The 16498-nt window shown below is 43.2% G+C and overlaps 1 protein-coding gene across 12 annotated transcripts; it reads left to right on the forward strand.

The window, feature by feature from the left end:
* The first annotated feature begins 1036 nt into the window (after positions 1-1036).
* golm2 (golgi membrane protein 2) lies at positions 1037-16227 on the forward strand. Of its 12 annotated transcripts, none has more exons than XR_016496798.1 (11): positions 1037-2629; positions 10446-10500; positions 10851-10953; positions 11137-11227; positions 11472-11577; positions 11692-11772; positions 11894-12184; positions 12781-12927; positions 13039-13083; positions 13746-13913; positions 14732-16227. XR_016496798.1 is itself a non-coding variant. In XM_090238537.1 (10 exons), exons 1-9 carry the CDS (start codon positions 2303-2305, stop codon positions 13053-13055), a joined length of 1218 nt encoding a protein of 405 aa, XP_090094663.1. In that variant the 5' UTR covers positions 1037-2302; the 3' UTR covers positions 13056-13083; positions 14732-16227. The 12 variants fall into 12 exon arrangements, 8 of the variants coding, with proteins under 8 accessions (XP_090094663.1, XP_036836572.1, XP_090094662.1 ...); XR_016496799.1 differs by having other exon boundaries at positions 13746-13832; XR_016496796.1 differs by having other exon boundaries at positions 1133-2629; positions 11689-11772.
* Positions 16228-16498: the final 271 nt, after the last annotated feature.

Below are 16498 nucleotides of genomic sequence, written 5' to 3' on the forward strand. Positions count from 1 at the left end.
TCGGCCATGTTTCCAGTCGCCTTGCCATGATTAAAAGCAGTGGTTCGCGCTTTCAGTTTTGCGGATTGCTGCCATCAATCCACGGTTTCTGGTTGGGGAAAGTTTTAATAGTCACCGTGGGTACAACATCACCAATGCACTTGCTAATAAACTTGCTCACCGAATCAGCGTATACATCAATGTTGTTGTCTGAGGCTATCTAGAACATATCCCAGTCCACGTGATTGAAGCAATCTTGAAGCATGGAATCCTATTGGTCGGAGGCAGCATGTGCACGGTCGGTATTCGGCCATGATTACTAGTTTAGATAGCTGGCCAGACTAAATACCAATAAAAAAAAGTTTTATCTGGATAATTGAGTGACTGTCAGTGACTGACATAATAAGAGAACTGCTAATGCATAACCAAATTTCGAAATTGCACCTGGTGCAGTCTACAATTCTTATTCTTAAAGCTGCAATATGTAACTTTGGGTAACCTGACCAAATCAACACAGAAATGTGAGTTATAGATCTGTCATTCATATTTAAATCAAGTCTAAGAAGCTGTAGATCTGCTCTATGTGTGCTATTTCTATGCTTCCCATGCTTAAGTTTGGTATTTGCATAGTTTACTTTTGGTTTTGTACAACCTCTTCAAACAGCTGAAAATACAGTATTTTTGGTTACTTGAAAAGATATTGCACAGCGGTTTAGAACGTACAGTGATAAACGGAAATTAGGCAAACTATTAGAATTTTAGCATCCAGGAAATGGTGGAATGATTTATGCATATTGCACCTTTAATAGTAAGTTGAGACACTAACTGAGTAAAAAAAAATATATATAATAATTGGTTGGGCCCCTTATTTCGCTTATGCCTGGAATCGGCCCTGCACACACACACATTTCCACCCGAGTCAGACACCAACATTTTTGATAATTTTCACTCATATTTCTGTTCACTGTGTGCTGCCTTGCCTACGAACACGGAACTTCAGCGCGTTAGAAATCCGAATCCAACACCCCCTCATGATCTGTAAAACCCCGTCCATGTCATTTTTCTCATCCAATGTGCTTCCAAACTTGCAAAAACTACCCAATAGAATGTGTTCTTTATTGCAAGATGTATGTCATGATTGGATAATTGTACTGTCACTTTAACCCAACCATGCACCTTGCACGCCTTGGTTACACTTCAGAAATCTGAAATTGATGGTTTGACTAACTAGCTTGTATTGTGTGTCTACATTAGCTAGTCTTTCGTCAATGTTACGTTAACTGTCTAACCTTTTATAACGATATAGCTAACCACTGTATTCAACGTCGCTTGCGTTTCGTATCCACGAGTCAAGAGGCACCAAAAACAGAGGATATGCCAGCCAAGCCAAGGTGGAAGTAGCTAAAGTAACCATATCAACAGACAAGACAGGCTCGGGACGGGTAAAACAAAACTGATCTGATTAGGAATATGACCGCAAACTAGTAAGGGAAATTGTTATCTATCGTTAAAATAATCGTTTACCTCGTGTAACCTTATTTCAATGATTCTAGTAGCTAGCTACAAAGAACGTATTGCTATCCTATGTTGCTATCTCGCGTAGTAGCTCCAATGATTAGCAGTTAACGCGTAGCGACTACGTTGAATTGCATTGGATAGTGCTATAAAGGTTAGCTAGATTAACGTTTGAATACAGTATTTTCTATATACATAATTAAGATCCATAATCAAGATGTATCATTAGGATGGCAATAGTTGCTTTCTAGTGTCTGACTAGCACTTTCAGTGCAAACAGCTAGCCAAACCAGTTTGGTAAATCTGTGTTAATGCAGTCAGGTTGCTAATGCGTTAGCTACCTACTGTAGGTTTACGATTTGGTGGATAAATACACTTTTTCTATCTATCTTGAAACGATTCAGGGCCTACCAGAATCGTTCAGATATTTTGACACCGGACTCGTTAGATAGCTAAATAATTTGTCACTTGCATGCTTGGCTAGTGTTTGTCCACGTTTGCTGTTACATTTAGGCCACGTCGCTGCAGATGCATTTCATCCACTGACAGCGTCGTTGGATGAATGCAAACAAGACAGGCGACAACTGTGCGGAAGAGGGAAGGCGCGTGAATAACTATTCCCCACATTCCCTGCAGCTAACTAATGCAAGAAACTCGTTTGGGGTTTGTTACAAATGCTTTCTTTACTGACCATCTCAGTGGCTGTATGTTTGCCGTAATTGAACGGCATGTCAGCTACCCAATTTGTTTACCAGTGGAAGCATAGGCTTATTTAGTTTTCTAGATCAGTTATCGAATACATTCTGAAATGGTTGGCTTTGGCGCAAACCGACGAGGAGGCCGTCTCCCGTCCTTCATCCTGATCGCATTGATGGTGATCATTGCCATACTGTCTTTCAACTACTGGACTGTGTCCAACAAGCAAGGGCGCCTGTTGGACGAGTTGGCAGAGGTGCAGACACAGGTGAAGCGGACCGACGCGGCGCGCAGTCGACTGGAGAAGCGCAACTCGGAGCTGATGGTGCAGGTAGACACGCACAGGAAACAGATCGATCAGAAGGATGGAGATAACAGCATACTGGATGGCAAGCTGCAGGCGCGTGAAGCACTCATCAAAAAGTGCACAGATGAAAAGGTAGGTAGGACTAGATCACTAAGTCCATCTGTAGTACCTATGCTTCCTAGTTCCTGCATATCTCAAACGTATTAACTAACTGTACCAGAGGTTTGACAGGTGGAAAGCAGCCTTGCACCTGCATCCTATTGTATTACAGTGGAGGGCTAAACATGTGATGTCAACCTAGTGACACCTACCAACATGGGTAAAGACTGAGCAGTCTCCAGCAACGTTTTGAATGCTCAAAACACACATAAAAGCAAGCCAAAGTTGAGTGTGTTGGCCCAGTGCATTGTTGTTATCTAAGCCTCAGATGAGTTAGGTTGTACTGATGTGTACCTCAAAGTGACACATTTTTAAAAATGTACTTCCCAACTCAAGGAATGAGTCTTGACGTCATTTTAAATTTAGGTTATACTCATAAAATGACCACTTAAACTAAAATATTGTTTATCTACTTCAGCTATGATAGGCATCAAATCCTTTGAATCTCAAAGGTGATTTCAAAAGCCATATCATGTAACAGCTAAACTCATTTATCCCCATCACAATAGCACCTGCTAACCTGGCATTGCAATTTGCAAATTGTTTATTGGTGTGTATTTGTGCGCTTATATTAGTCATTTTACAGGAGGTAAAGTCTCCCTCCTTGCTGACATGGGGGTTATGAGTCCCAGCTGGGGCCCATCTGTGTGCCCAGGGCTGGGGATCAGCCTCTTTACACTTACTACAGTCAGTCTGCCTCTCCCCTCCTCCTTGTCTCAACCACCTCAATGTATGCTTATGTGCCTCATCAGATTGCATAGGAGGTGTGGCGAGAACAGCTGCGGGGGGGGGCTACCTTTCATTAGCATTCTGCCGTACCCACACGGATGTTTGCTCTTCGGATTGTGTGGGCTAGCCATTCCCAAACCGGATTGTAATTTTAAATTACAGCTCATTTCCTGAATGTTCACTGTTGTACACAATTAACATCTTCTGTTCAACATGAGGGATGTCGTAGTGTAAGACCAGTCCCAGATTTTTCCCAGCGTTAATCTACTCTTTGTCCTGTATCAGGATGTTACCAGTGTTAGGGTTGGGCAATGTCAACCGTAGTCCTATTGTGATTATGTACCCATAAAACATGCCCCTATTGCGCCCCTCATAAAAAAACAAAAACGACAGTTGGGCTATAGCGTGAAATTGAATGCAACTGGATGAATCATGACGAAAGATCATGTTAAACGCCTGGACAGAGGCTATGTGCAGGCAATGGCAAATGCTTTCTAATATTCCTTTCTGGTAGAGGGGCAGAGCAGGTTTGTGTGTGTCTGTGTGGCGCACACATGATGATGCAGTGACTGTCTGATGAGGAACGATCTGTCTTACCTTAGTGCGCTAGGTTATAGGCCTACATCATGGGCTAGATAGAAGCAGTCTTCAGAATTTGATAATTGCTTTATTTCTCTCATAAAATAATGGTAATTTTGCATGAAGCAAAAGCATGTCCCACCAATTTAACTCTTTACAAGTGTTTTTGTGGTAGTGGAAGAAGTTTAAAATGTTTTAAGCCAAGCAGTTAAATATATTCAAAGTTAAGTTTTGTAAAATAATTGGTCTGATTGCTTTGATAGACTACACTATCAACCTTGTTACTTTGGATTGTGGGGCAGTTAGATCACATATTTCTTCACAAATAACTAGATGCACAGATATGAAATGTCGGGCCCATACAGATATGCAATATTTTCCTTGCCCCCCAAAAAACGTTCTAGTACAGTTAAATAGTTGAAACGCACACAGACCAAAAAGTTATTTTGTTGGTGTTTAGATTTTTCTCCATTACCAGTAAAACATAATCAACACCTATTTATTTCACTTACTTGATGTGATGTTTTGTTGTTCATTTGTTCAGTCTCAACCAGGATTTCATCAGACATGTCAAGCAGTGAAGTTTCAGCTCTGTCTGTCCGTGGCCTCTCTCCCTCGGTGCGCACTGTCACTGTATCCGTTTCCACCTTGTTCAGCTCTGTCTGTAACATTTCACGTAAACCCTGTTTCTTGTCTGCATTGAAGTAGTGGTCTTTGTACCTAGCATCGAGCATGGTGGCGATAGAGTAAAGAGGCTCAGATAATGCCACCGAATCGTTTGTTCACAGCCTCTTGCCAGTTTTAACCCCACGGTCTGTCAGCAGTTTTGTTGAGCAGGTGTTACAATGCCATGACAAAGGCTATCACGTCTGCTGCAAACGCAGTTGATCTTATTTCTCGAGCCAGTTGTTTGATTGGAGCTAGGAGTGTGTTCATGTTCTCAAATGCCATTGAAATGTAGCTAGCTGATAAGTGCTATGAGAACCAGCACATTCTTGGGGTGGCAATACAGCTTTCCTCAGTATGAAATCCTCGTCGACCCACTGTGCTGTCAGACTCATCATGCTCATGGGGCTGACATCATTGCTGGTCCAAATGTCAGTCGTGAAGCTAATAGCAGTGACGTCCATAGCAAGTAGCTCATGGATGTGCGTTTCAACAATACTGTGTAACTCCGGTAGGGCGACATCTGAAAAATATTGCCTACTTGGTAGTGCGTACCGGTGCTCGACCAGTCAGCGAAAGCCAACATCATCCACGACCGAGAACGGTTGATTGTCTAGGGCAATTAATTCCATTATCTTGGCGTTAAGGAATTTTGCCTTTGAGTTGTCTCGCTGAAATTTTCGTACTCTTTCAAATGGCTGCTCGACTTGAACTTGTTTAGTTGTTGGAAGTATTATTAGTATTTTTCAGCTTTTGTGGCGTCATCTATGTTATATTGGTATGCAGGTCAGCTTTGACATTGGTTTTAAACATCAGCATTGAACTAGACATTGGGCCGGTGTTAGCATTTTTGAGCTAATATTGGCCGATTCCGATATGCTTACCGATATATCGTGCATCCCTACAAATAACTACACTGGCTCGCCTACTACACTTTTATCCACTCTCTCACAATACCACAGTGTATATGCAAACTGTAATAACAGAGTACAGAAGACAAGGAGGCATTGTTCAAGTTTAAAATAAATGTAAAGCTGCATATGTAACTTTTTGGGCAACCCTGACCAAATTCATATAGAAATATGAGTTCTAGATTTGTCATTAATTACATTTTAATTGGGTTTCTCTCAATGCATACTACCGTGCTCCGAGCAGTCGGAGGGTGAGTCCAAGTCAATGTGTGCGAAACGGAGCACGGGGGGCACTTCTCGAATGCCTACTCCGTTTGTACATATTTTGAAGCATGCATCGACGCAAGCTTCAACGGAAAGTATGCACAGAAATGTGACGCAACCACGTAAAAAATATAACATTTCTTGAAATGCATGGCGGTCATTATTTGAGCTGAAGCGAGAGAGAATACACCGGAATGAAATGTTGCTTATTCACATCTCATATGTTGCCTGACTACAATTTTTTTTAAATCTTCATACGTTAATAAATACATGCTGTGTTAATTTTGGGATGTCTACCTGCCTACAACACTCATTGTAGTGTGTGTTTGTGTGTAGATTGCAAGCCCATAGTATGTCAATAGGGCTAACTGGTTAGCTACTACTGTTAGCTAGCCATATAGCTACAAATCATTTTTAGCTAGCTAGCTACCTACCTTGCATAACAGTTTTAGGTCATGTTACCTGTTGAACTAGCTGGCTAGATTATTATGATTCACATGTAGCTAGCTGATAAGTAAAAAAGTTTGCTTTGTGTATATCTTGTTTCGTTTCTATTGTTGCCATTGTCCTGGCTGGAAGAAGGTTTAGTGGAGGTGCAGCGTGAAGTTATAAAGTACTGCGAGTGCTTCTCAAATGCAATGTTTTATCCGTTCTCCACACTCTCGTCCTCACAAGAACGTACCCGAGAACGGCCTCAGAGAATGCACTCGGAGCTTGAGTGTGGAGCACGGTAGCGTGTATATTGAGAAACATCCATTTTCTCATTCTTAAGACTGTGCTCCCACATTGTTATAATTTGAAAGTTCTGAAAAGTTCCATGGCAGTTAATTCAACAGTGGAAAGTTGGCGAAATTACTAAAACAGCCGTATCGCTAAATCTCGACAAGATATTTCTATAATGATTACAGATTTGAGTAGCAGAGAAGTAGATAAAGATGTCTTACCCTGTAACATTTTGTCGAACTTTTTGGGAAAGTGGTCAAAGTAGCTGATTTGTGTGTTACATTGTTTACAGTGAATGTGAAGTCAAAATTTCACAATGGGGTGCTTTAGCCCATACAGTCCCTTCAGTAAGTATTCACACCCCTTGACTTTTTCCACATTTTGTTATTATAAGGTGGGATTGAAATGGATTTAATTGACCTTTTTTTTTTTTTGTCAGCGATCTACAAAAAGTACTCTGTCAAAGTGGAAGGAAAAATTCTAACATTTTGTAGAAAATGTATGTAATAAAACAATATCTTCATTAGATAAGTATTCAACCCCCCGAGTCACTACATGTTAGAATCACCTTCGGCAGTGATTACAGCTGTGAGCCTTTCTGGGTAAGTCTCTAAGAGCTTTTCACACCTGGATTGTACTATAATCATAGTAATCATGCTGTATTAGCATAGCCTAGTTATGCCATTACTCCTCTCATTCTAGTACTGCTGAAAGGGCTAAAGGATAGAGAATTAACACAATGTCATTGTTTGAAGTGCTTTGCTTTACTGTTTTGGTTTCCGTCATCACATCTGCAGTGTACTTTGTGGGTGCCAAGAAAGAGCACTGTTATTTTCCACACAGCAGATTTGGTGGAGAAACTGTGAACCACTCGGTGTCTCTCTGCAGGGAAGGTGACAGCACAAAGCTTTTATCTCCACAATGGCTGACATTGATGCTGTAATTACTGACACTCCTTCTGTGCATTCTGCCTCATTAAAGTCCTGAGCCCCTCATTCCCTCCCTCTGTGGATTTGATTCAAGCCCTTGGTTCTCACTGGAGGATCCACCCCTGTGATTTGATTGGTGGCTAGTGGCAACTGATGGGGACGTGAATCTCGTTTGTGGGGAGGTGTTTGTCTCTGGGACAGTCATATAGAGGTGCCCGAATGGATGCTATTCCCTCCTTAGCCTATAAATAACGGTTAATTTACTCATTGAGCGGTTCCTTTCACTCCCTTCAATGAACAAAAAGGAGCACATAAGGAATATCAGGCATGATGGCAGCCTAACACACTGACGTGACAGTCAGGATTATCAGGCACTATTCCACACGGCTATAAAATGTTTAGTGACTGGGCCAATGGAGCTATCAGAGAGAATCTTCTTTGGGAGAGACTAGTATTGAATTCCACATATGGGGCAGGCAAACAAAGTAGGGATCTCTTTTGACACGTGGTTACTTTCCACCTGGGAAGGGTAATCCCAGCCAGGCATCCCCTTGGTGTTTGCACCATGCTCAAATCGATTTGGTTTCTCCGGGCTGGTTTTGATGTTTTTGTCTTTTGATGTTCATTTCATGCATTGAGGGTGGTAGAATACAGTAGGTCTATGAAGCTCCTAGGTTTGATGGTCCTTTGCCTGTGTTTTTAGCAGCCGGGATCTCCTGTCCTTACACTTATTACACTTATGACAGTTTTTTTTTTTTTGCTCATTCTGAGTGGTTATACGTTTGGCTGGGCTGTAGAGACTGTCAGACCCCAGACAAGGGAGATGGTGTAATTGGGTGGAGGGCAGAGAGGGGCCTGTCTGGATCAGTCAGGGGCTCAGGAGGACAGAGCTCTCTCTCGTCTGACAGATTCTCACTCCGCCTGCCGTCTGTGGCCTCTCAGCCACTGAGCTGACTGGACCTAAATGGCCTGTTTTGGATTTTGGGCAGCTTGAGTGTTTTCAATTAGATACGCTTTGGTATATTCAAAAAGATGGGTATTGCAGAGATGACGTGCCGCATCTAACAGTATAATACAATAGTATTATTGTTCTATATAGTGAATGTATTTACTTTGTGCATGGTAGAGGATAGGATACCAAGGAGAGGATGCCAAGTATTAGGCTGTGCATGTGTAGTAGCTCCCTCAGTGACGAGTACTGCCAATGAGGAGTGCTGCGACGATGGCTCCCTCTTCAGGTCACTGGGCAACGTTGGGCCGTCTTTTATGGTGGTCAAGGTAGGGGGAGGGGAAAGAAGGGACAAAGGAAAGCAAACTGTACAAATTAGGATTTTGTCTCCTTTTGAAATAGGCTACATCTGGCAACGGTGTATAATATAACCATTGCAGAATTAGACAAATATGAAACTGAGCACAGGATTTATGCATAAGTTAAGCTCATAATGCCTTTGTAACAAATCCACAGATGTTGAGCTCAGAACACAAATACCTACTATTATTTGGTGTAGCATAATGTTGCCTCAGCCTCGCCTCTCTTTTTACTGTGTTCTGTTATGTTCAATACAACGGTAACTGTATTCATAAATACACGTTATACAGCTCCGCCTACGTGGCCACACAAACACCTGTCTGTCAAACGTGCGTATATGGACACACAAGTGTGCAGAATACAGATACCAGACATGTAGACTCTTCACGTTCTCTGTCCCTCTAAGCATGCACAAATAGTGTCCCGGGGATGGGCTTTCAGTCCTCTGTTTCTCTCCCAGCTGCATTTCACATTCACCTCCTCCCCTCAGTCCCCTGAGATCAATGCCTGCACCCCTCCCACTGCTCCCTAAATCTACCTCAAAGCCACAGCCGCTCTCCTCTGGTTGAGGCAACAAAAAAACACTTGGGATTGAATTTTGTCTTTGTACATGTATGAAAATACATGTAGTAGCCCCTTAGCCAGTCAGTGTGTCATAATGTGTAACGGGCCAATAGCGCATTGGTCTGATTATAAAGTGGTTTCACTCGAAGCGGTCTGGGGGTGTAATATACATTTCCAGGTGAACAAAAGAGCAGTCACAAAGTCGATTGAAAATCAATCCAGTTTATTACAAGTTGCAACAGGGAGACCCCTCGAACAGAGAAGCAGAGAAATGTCTAACTGGCCTTCTCTGAGACGACCCTTATATCCTGAATAGCAGACAACTGTTATTTTAATCCTGAGAGGCTATTGGGAAGTCAAAACAAAAGGTGTGGACTTGGTCAGCTGCTACAGAATCAGTGTTTTCACAGAATACAATCGTAATCCGTGTGTCCTTGTACCTCCAGTCTGGCGTCAATCGCTATCAACAGATTTGAGTTTAATCCATAACATACAGCATCCAGATTAGTGACATCAACCCAAGTATCACAGAACACTAGAAACCATTTCTCTATTACAGAAAGAGAATGTATAACTATGCTAAACATTGTTAATCACTCTAAACTAAATGTGAACTTTATTATCTTTAAATATTCCTATTACAGTGAGCCATAGCTGGGGCTCTCTCCATCAGGCTTCATTATGAAGGGTAGAGGAGATCTAATGAAGGCTGCTGCTCTGTGGGCTGTTCTGACTGCCTCAACCTGGCTGTCCTTTAGGATCTCTTCCATCTGATCTGACTCAATATCTGGCTGCGGGTGGTCCTCCAGTCACTCGGCGGGTCAGACGCAATGAATGAGATGGGAGTGTTTTGCAAGCAGCATTTTCACTCAACAGAACCTTTTTTTATGCAGCTAGATATCTCTACTGTTGCCGAGCTGACATTTTGAAATGCTATTGCATCTGAACATAGTATAAAAATGGTATCTTTCCAGTTAGGCTAGTTCAGCCATGTAATAATGTAGATGTCCTGTTAAACCGGTTGTGTTTGGAATTAAGATGAGCACAAAGAGTTCTGCTAACAAAGTGTACTGGTGACCTTTCCTCAGACTGATGTTCTTTTCTTTCCTTTCCAGATGAAGGTGCAGGGTGATGTCACAGCACAGATGTCGGAGATTGTGAGGCTGAAAGGTAAGAGCAGACACTGTCCAGCAGAGGGCACACTTCTGTTGGAGTCTTAAGGCTAGGCTAGCAGAAAGCAGTATGGGCTTGTATTACCACAGATGGAGCCTGGAGCAGTAACAGCAGTTTGCTTAATGCTGTTAGTGCTGTTAAGATGTTTCATCTCAAGTCCCCCATGTGCCAAGTGGACTCTAATGCAAACAGATTTGCAATGTTGTCGTTCCTAGTTTCTTTATTGAATGATTGTTCGACACTAAAGCTGTAGCCTGATATCAGTGCATGTTGAAATTGCATTTGTCCATACACTATAACCTTAGGGTTCATATTCTATGTTATTTGGGGGGGGGGGGGGGGTGTAGAGCAGCTGAAGGAGCTGAAACAGGAGTTTATGAGGCAGGAGATCCAGCTGAGGGAGGTGAAGAAGAACAGCACCAACCTGGAGAGGAAGTTGGAATATGAGAGGTACAGAGAATGAACTCTCTCAACACATCTTTCATGTTTTTGCTCTAGGCTCTCAAAATCACAGCAAAGTTGAGGTTATGATGACTATCGCACCAATATAGCCATTGGTTGGAATTTTGACAAGAGCTTCATTGCTTTTCTCTCTGTGATTTTTGTCTAACCAATTGTTTGTGTGAATGATAGTTTGCAGTGTGGGCGTCAAATCACTCAACTAATGGACGAGTATGAAGAAGCTAAAAAGACCCTGGAGGAGGAGGTGGTGAAGCTGAGAAAGGTGAGGCACTCTGTCAGAGCTCCTAGTCATGATGTCCCTGCCTTTCCTTCCCCCGTAATGTAAGTGGTTGTCTACCACCCCCTGTTGGTGTTCATAGATCATACACTCTGTGGAATGTCCTTTGTCCTGGGTGTCAGCAGTTCTGCACTTAGTCATTGTGACTTTTGCTTACCCAGCGATAGTAAAGGTGATTGTATTCATCTCTCCCCCCTGTCTTTTTCTCTGTCCCTCCCTCCCTCTGCAGAGTGTGCTGGATAGCAGGAAGGCTGGAGCTGCAGAAGGAGGGACTGAGGTGGAGACCGCAGGAGAGCACCCAACTGTGGCCACACACCGAGACACTGACCTCAAAGGTAACATTACAACCAGCTCATATACATTCTGCCTCTAATGTTTCAGAGCTAACCCACCCACCCTCTCTCCCTCCACCCCATCCATTCTTCTCTCTCTCACTCCTGGGATAGAAGATTTGGGCAAGCCTGGCAGTGATGCTGGCATGCCTGGTATTGAGGACAGTGAAGTGGGAAAAATAGATGATGTGCAATTTGGTGAGTATTTATTCCCTCTGGTTATTCTACTTTTGATAACGATTCTGGTAGTAAGATTAGTGTAAAATATCATTGTCAAATTTCAACTGGAACTTTCCTCCTCCCCTCTCATTCTCTCCAGCCCTGAAGAAGCCAGCCATCACCCAGAACCACATAGAGATACCTGATACTGGGCTAAGAGAGGTGGGGGCCGGTATGGGGGCAGGTGAGGGGGCTGGTCGAGACCTCTCTCTGGATCGGCCTGTGCTCCAGATCCAGGACAAGGTCATAGGGCTGGGGCTGGAGGGACGAGTGGGGGCCCTCCAACAGCAGCCCCCCCAGGCGGTGGCAGACAGACCCATCCTCTTTGATGAGGACAACAAGGCAGCCATCCAGGCAGATGAGTTCGGAGAGCAGCACAGACCACTTCGAGGTATGTCAGCTCACACTTCACACACTACATGTTTGCATTTTCAGTTTACTTTATTAGCTTTGCTGCCCAGAGACAAAGCCAGTTATGCAGTAATGCTTTAGGGGTGACATGTTATGGTGTGTCTGTCATTGAGTTCGAGACCTGAGGCCATGGCCTGGGTACAGCTCTGACTGGGCTCTTAATGGCTGTGTGCAGCAGAGGCCCCGCTGCTCCTGGCCTCTCCAACTCCACCACTAGCTGCTATAAAACGTGAGCCATGCTGGCTTCCTGTTTTCAGTTCAGTTTTTTTTTCATGGAATGTTTGTGTAGAAAGTGGAGGGAAATATATCGTTGGCGCAGTGCTCTGCTCTCTGTTTGGCAACCTCTGTCTTTTTAAAGGTGATTCATCCTTTTCTCCCGGAGATTGAAAACATGCTCCTTCAGACTGTAGGCTAGCTCTCTGTGAAGGAGCACATTCCGTACTACAGGAGAGAGTGCCTCTCTACTGTACATTAAAAATGAAAAGCCCAAAAGGGATGACCAAATTTCAGGTGAAATATTTCTAACAGAAAAAAAAGTCATCATTGATGCTACCTGTTTTGCTGTCTCCTTTTAAGCTCCTGCCAATGTGATGAAAGTGGATGGTGTACAGAGGAAAGGGGCAGAACTGCCTCTGCCTCCTAACCCCGCCCAGGTGCCCAACCCTATAGAACCTCGGCATGCCAGAGACCCCAAGCCTGCTGAGCCCCTGCGTCACAGACAGAGTGAGTGCCTCCAAAGGCTGGTGGGGATGGGTGGGGGAGACTGAATACCTCTCAGTACACAGGAGATGTGACACATGGTGACTGTGGTTGTGTCTTTCCTCTGACCTTTAGCTGCAGCGTCCCAGTAAGAAGAGCTTCTCTTGCAGATGTGTCAAGGTTACAACATAACCTTTACAATTACATAAGCTATTTTCGAACGCATTCTACAGTCTGAGCCCTATCTAGAGTTTTCTTTCTCAAGGCTGCGTTGGGTCTACTATAAGCGGTTGCCTTCCCTAGCTATCAGGGTTTTAACAAACCTTCCTCAACACTGCTCATGAAGTAATACATATTAGAGGTGCTGTCGCCACAAACTGAAAGAGATGGCCAGATGCCAGAGTGCACACACAGTGGGAGAGGCCGCCTGACTTCAAGGGTCTCAGGGTGTTCCTTCCTGCTGCCTGCCTGGCTTCAGCTCTGCTCCCTCCCTCCCTTCGCTGCCTACTCTCCAAACAATACCCCAACCAGCTGCCCTGCCAGCTTCCCCTCTCCTTGCTTCATCTTCACACTTCACACACATGCTTTCCTCCAAGTTTCTTTACACATATCACTTCATTGTCAATTACTCTTTTTGTCTTCCCAAAAATCCCCTTAAACATATACACTATGCCTCCCTCTCATACCTTTACTGTCCAACCAATCACCACCTCCTTCATCCCCTCTGTTTTTTTTAGTTTCATCCTCTCTTTCATTCCCTCTCTCCATCCTTTCTCTTCTGACTCTATCACAATCTCTTTGCTTCCCTCCCTTCCTGATGGGGCCCTTCTCTGCCTCTACAGGCCGTTTCTTTGATGAGAACGAGTCCCCTGTAGATCCGCAGCACGGCTCTAAGCTGGCGGACTACAATGGGGACGATGGGAACGTGGGTGAGTACGAGGCGGACAAGCAGGCCGAGCTGGCCTACAATGAGGAAGAGGATGGTGATGGTGGGGAGGAAGACGTCCAAGGTGAGCCAGGCCAGGGGTCTTCAAGTCCAGCTGTATCACCATTTCTCCCTCCTCCACTCCTGCTGTCCCTGCATTAGACTGAGTACCACCAGCTCGGCCAGAGCTCACAGCACCCTGAGTTACCCACCATTCCTGTCTCAGGAACATCCATAACCAACCGCCCCTCAGGGTCTAAGCCTGAGGCCAGTTCAGTGGGTCATTTGAGGCTGGAGGGCAAGCCTCCCATCATTGTATACCACAATCAAACCCTATACCTCTACATGTGGGTGGGGGCGCTTCTCCCCCTCAGTGACTCCACTCCACTGTCTGCATGCCTCATCCAGCCGTGCGCTTCCCCACTATCTGTGCTCCACCACCTGTTTGTGCCCACTGGTCATCTGTGTACCCCTGTAGTAGATTAGTAGATGCTGTGTGTGAGTAGTACTTGACGTTTTAAATGCATGTGCGTTCTTGTCTTATCATTATTGTACGGCTGTCATTCATTTCTCCGCGACGGGTTAGGTTGTGAAGTATTTTGTGTTATACTTTTTTTAATGGACCAGGTAGATCCATATAGGTCCTTAGTCATTGAACCACTTGATATTGACATTTTATAACCGCTATTGTTGTCCCTGCCATTGAACAGGCTGTGATAAAAGTAGTGTTAGGAATTATATGGCCAATATGGGACCAGACTAATATGTACAGTATGTTGCTCTTCTATGGAGTATTCCTAATGATAATCTTCTGGGATTTCCTTTGAAATCTATCTAGCAGATGTAATTTAGGGATGAGAGATGACTACTCCCTGATTTGTTCTGTCGTCAATCTCCTTTCAGATGATGAAGATCGAGACATGCAGGGAGACCGGGCAGTGGACTATGGGAAGAGACGTCAAGCCATCGACATTCTGTAAACCTTGTCCACTTGCTCTAGGATCTGGGATAGAAAATTCAAACGAAAGCGTTTATTCCTCCGCATTGTTTCAATTATGCTACGGATGTCATTCTTGGGACTGGTTGAAATCACGAAGATGTTTTTAGCTGTGTCTCTTATGGCGATGGACAATTCTGAAGACACGATTACAGATTATTATTCCATGAAGCAGTTTGACCTAAAACCATGTATCATTGAATCTATAAAACAATTCATGATAATATCATTCTGTGCAGCTGTTGACTTGCAACTATATTTGTTTTATAAGTTATTTGGTATTAGAATTCCTTAGCGATTACTTTGATATAATGTACCAGAGTGCTATACAGTATACCTTTTTTTTTTCTTCCCATGACCGATTTATGAAGGGTTTTGTTTTGTTTACTACTTTGAATGAACTGTCAGCTGCAAGAATAGACTGAAGTGGTCTGGAAGAGCCAGTTTGGGCCAGAACCTCACTGTCTTGGATGACTCTGTTGCTGACCAGATCACCTAGACTGGCAGGCATGGCATATTGCTTGAAGTTGTCAACTTTAATTTGACTTGTCTTTACCTAAAAAAGGAATGTTTCCCTTTTGATGTGGGACAACTGTTGCTTGATAAAGAAAAATAACTGAACTATTGCTCCAAACTGTGTCAATGAATTTGACAGGACAGTTTCTTTGGCACTTTCTAATTGTTGGACTCTTGTATGGACGCCCACACTTCAAACACAGCGGCGCCAACCAACGCAGCGCTTATGCCAAGGACTTCTCATGGCTTCTTAAACCTATTTGTTCACCTTATTTCTGTCAGACATAACACTCAAGTGCTCATTCTGTCTTACAATTATGCTGTTATTAATGCATGTAATTTTTATTAATCAACCTGAAGAACGTCTTGAAGCTGGAGGCAATACTTAGACCAGTTTAGAATTAGGAATCCTGTGGAAGACTAAATGCACATCTGTCCTGCTATTATGAATGGACTACAGTAGGCATAGATGTACATATTTGAATTGTTCCTATTTTAACTGTAGGACTCAAAGGACTATTCTTCCTTTAAATAATAAGCATAATCAGTTTTGTTTAAAAGTTAGATTTTTTTTCTCATATGGAAGGTCGGCATATTGAATGTACGCTGCTGATTTGTTTTTTCAAGATCATAATGTAATTAAGATATTTGGGTAGTTAATTGTTACAAAACTGAATAGATGCTAATAGATAAAACTGTGGAACCAGTGAACTTGTCCCCAGCTAAGGTTTCCCTCAAATTCCAACGTGTTACTGATCTGCTGGGGATTACTAAAAGCTGTTGGTATCACTGATCTTGGGGGTAATTTATAATTTCATACTGAAGAATAAATAAGTGGTCATTATTGATACAAGTAATTAAACAATTGTTTCTGTTTCCCCCTGAATGCCTTTTGATCCATGATTTGTTAAAAATATATATTTTGTTCTCTAACCTCTTGAGAATGTGCATGTGAACTGTACTTTACCTGAAAAGGTGACTGACTGGCAATGGGAAAACTGCATGTGATTGTGGCAGGGATGCTGGCCCATATTGACACCAATGTTTCCCACAGTTGTCAAGTTGGTTGGATGTCATTTGGGTGGTTGACCATTCTTGATACACACTGGAAACTGTTGAGTGTGAATCCCATCAGCGTTGCAGTTCTTGACACAAAC

The sequence above is a fragment of the Oncorhynchus mykiss genome, chromosome 6 (genome assembly GCF_057628025.1).
Source record: "Oncorhynchus mykiss isolate SJ-2025 chromosome 6, ASM5762802v1, whole genome shotgun sequence".
Classification (NCBI taxonomy): Eukaryota; Metazoa; Chordata; class Actinopteri; order Salmoniformes; family Salmonidae; genus Oncorhynchus; species Oncorhynchus mykiss.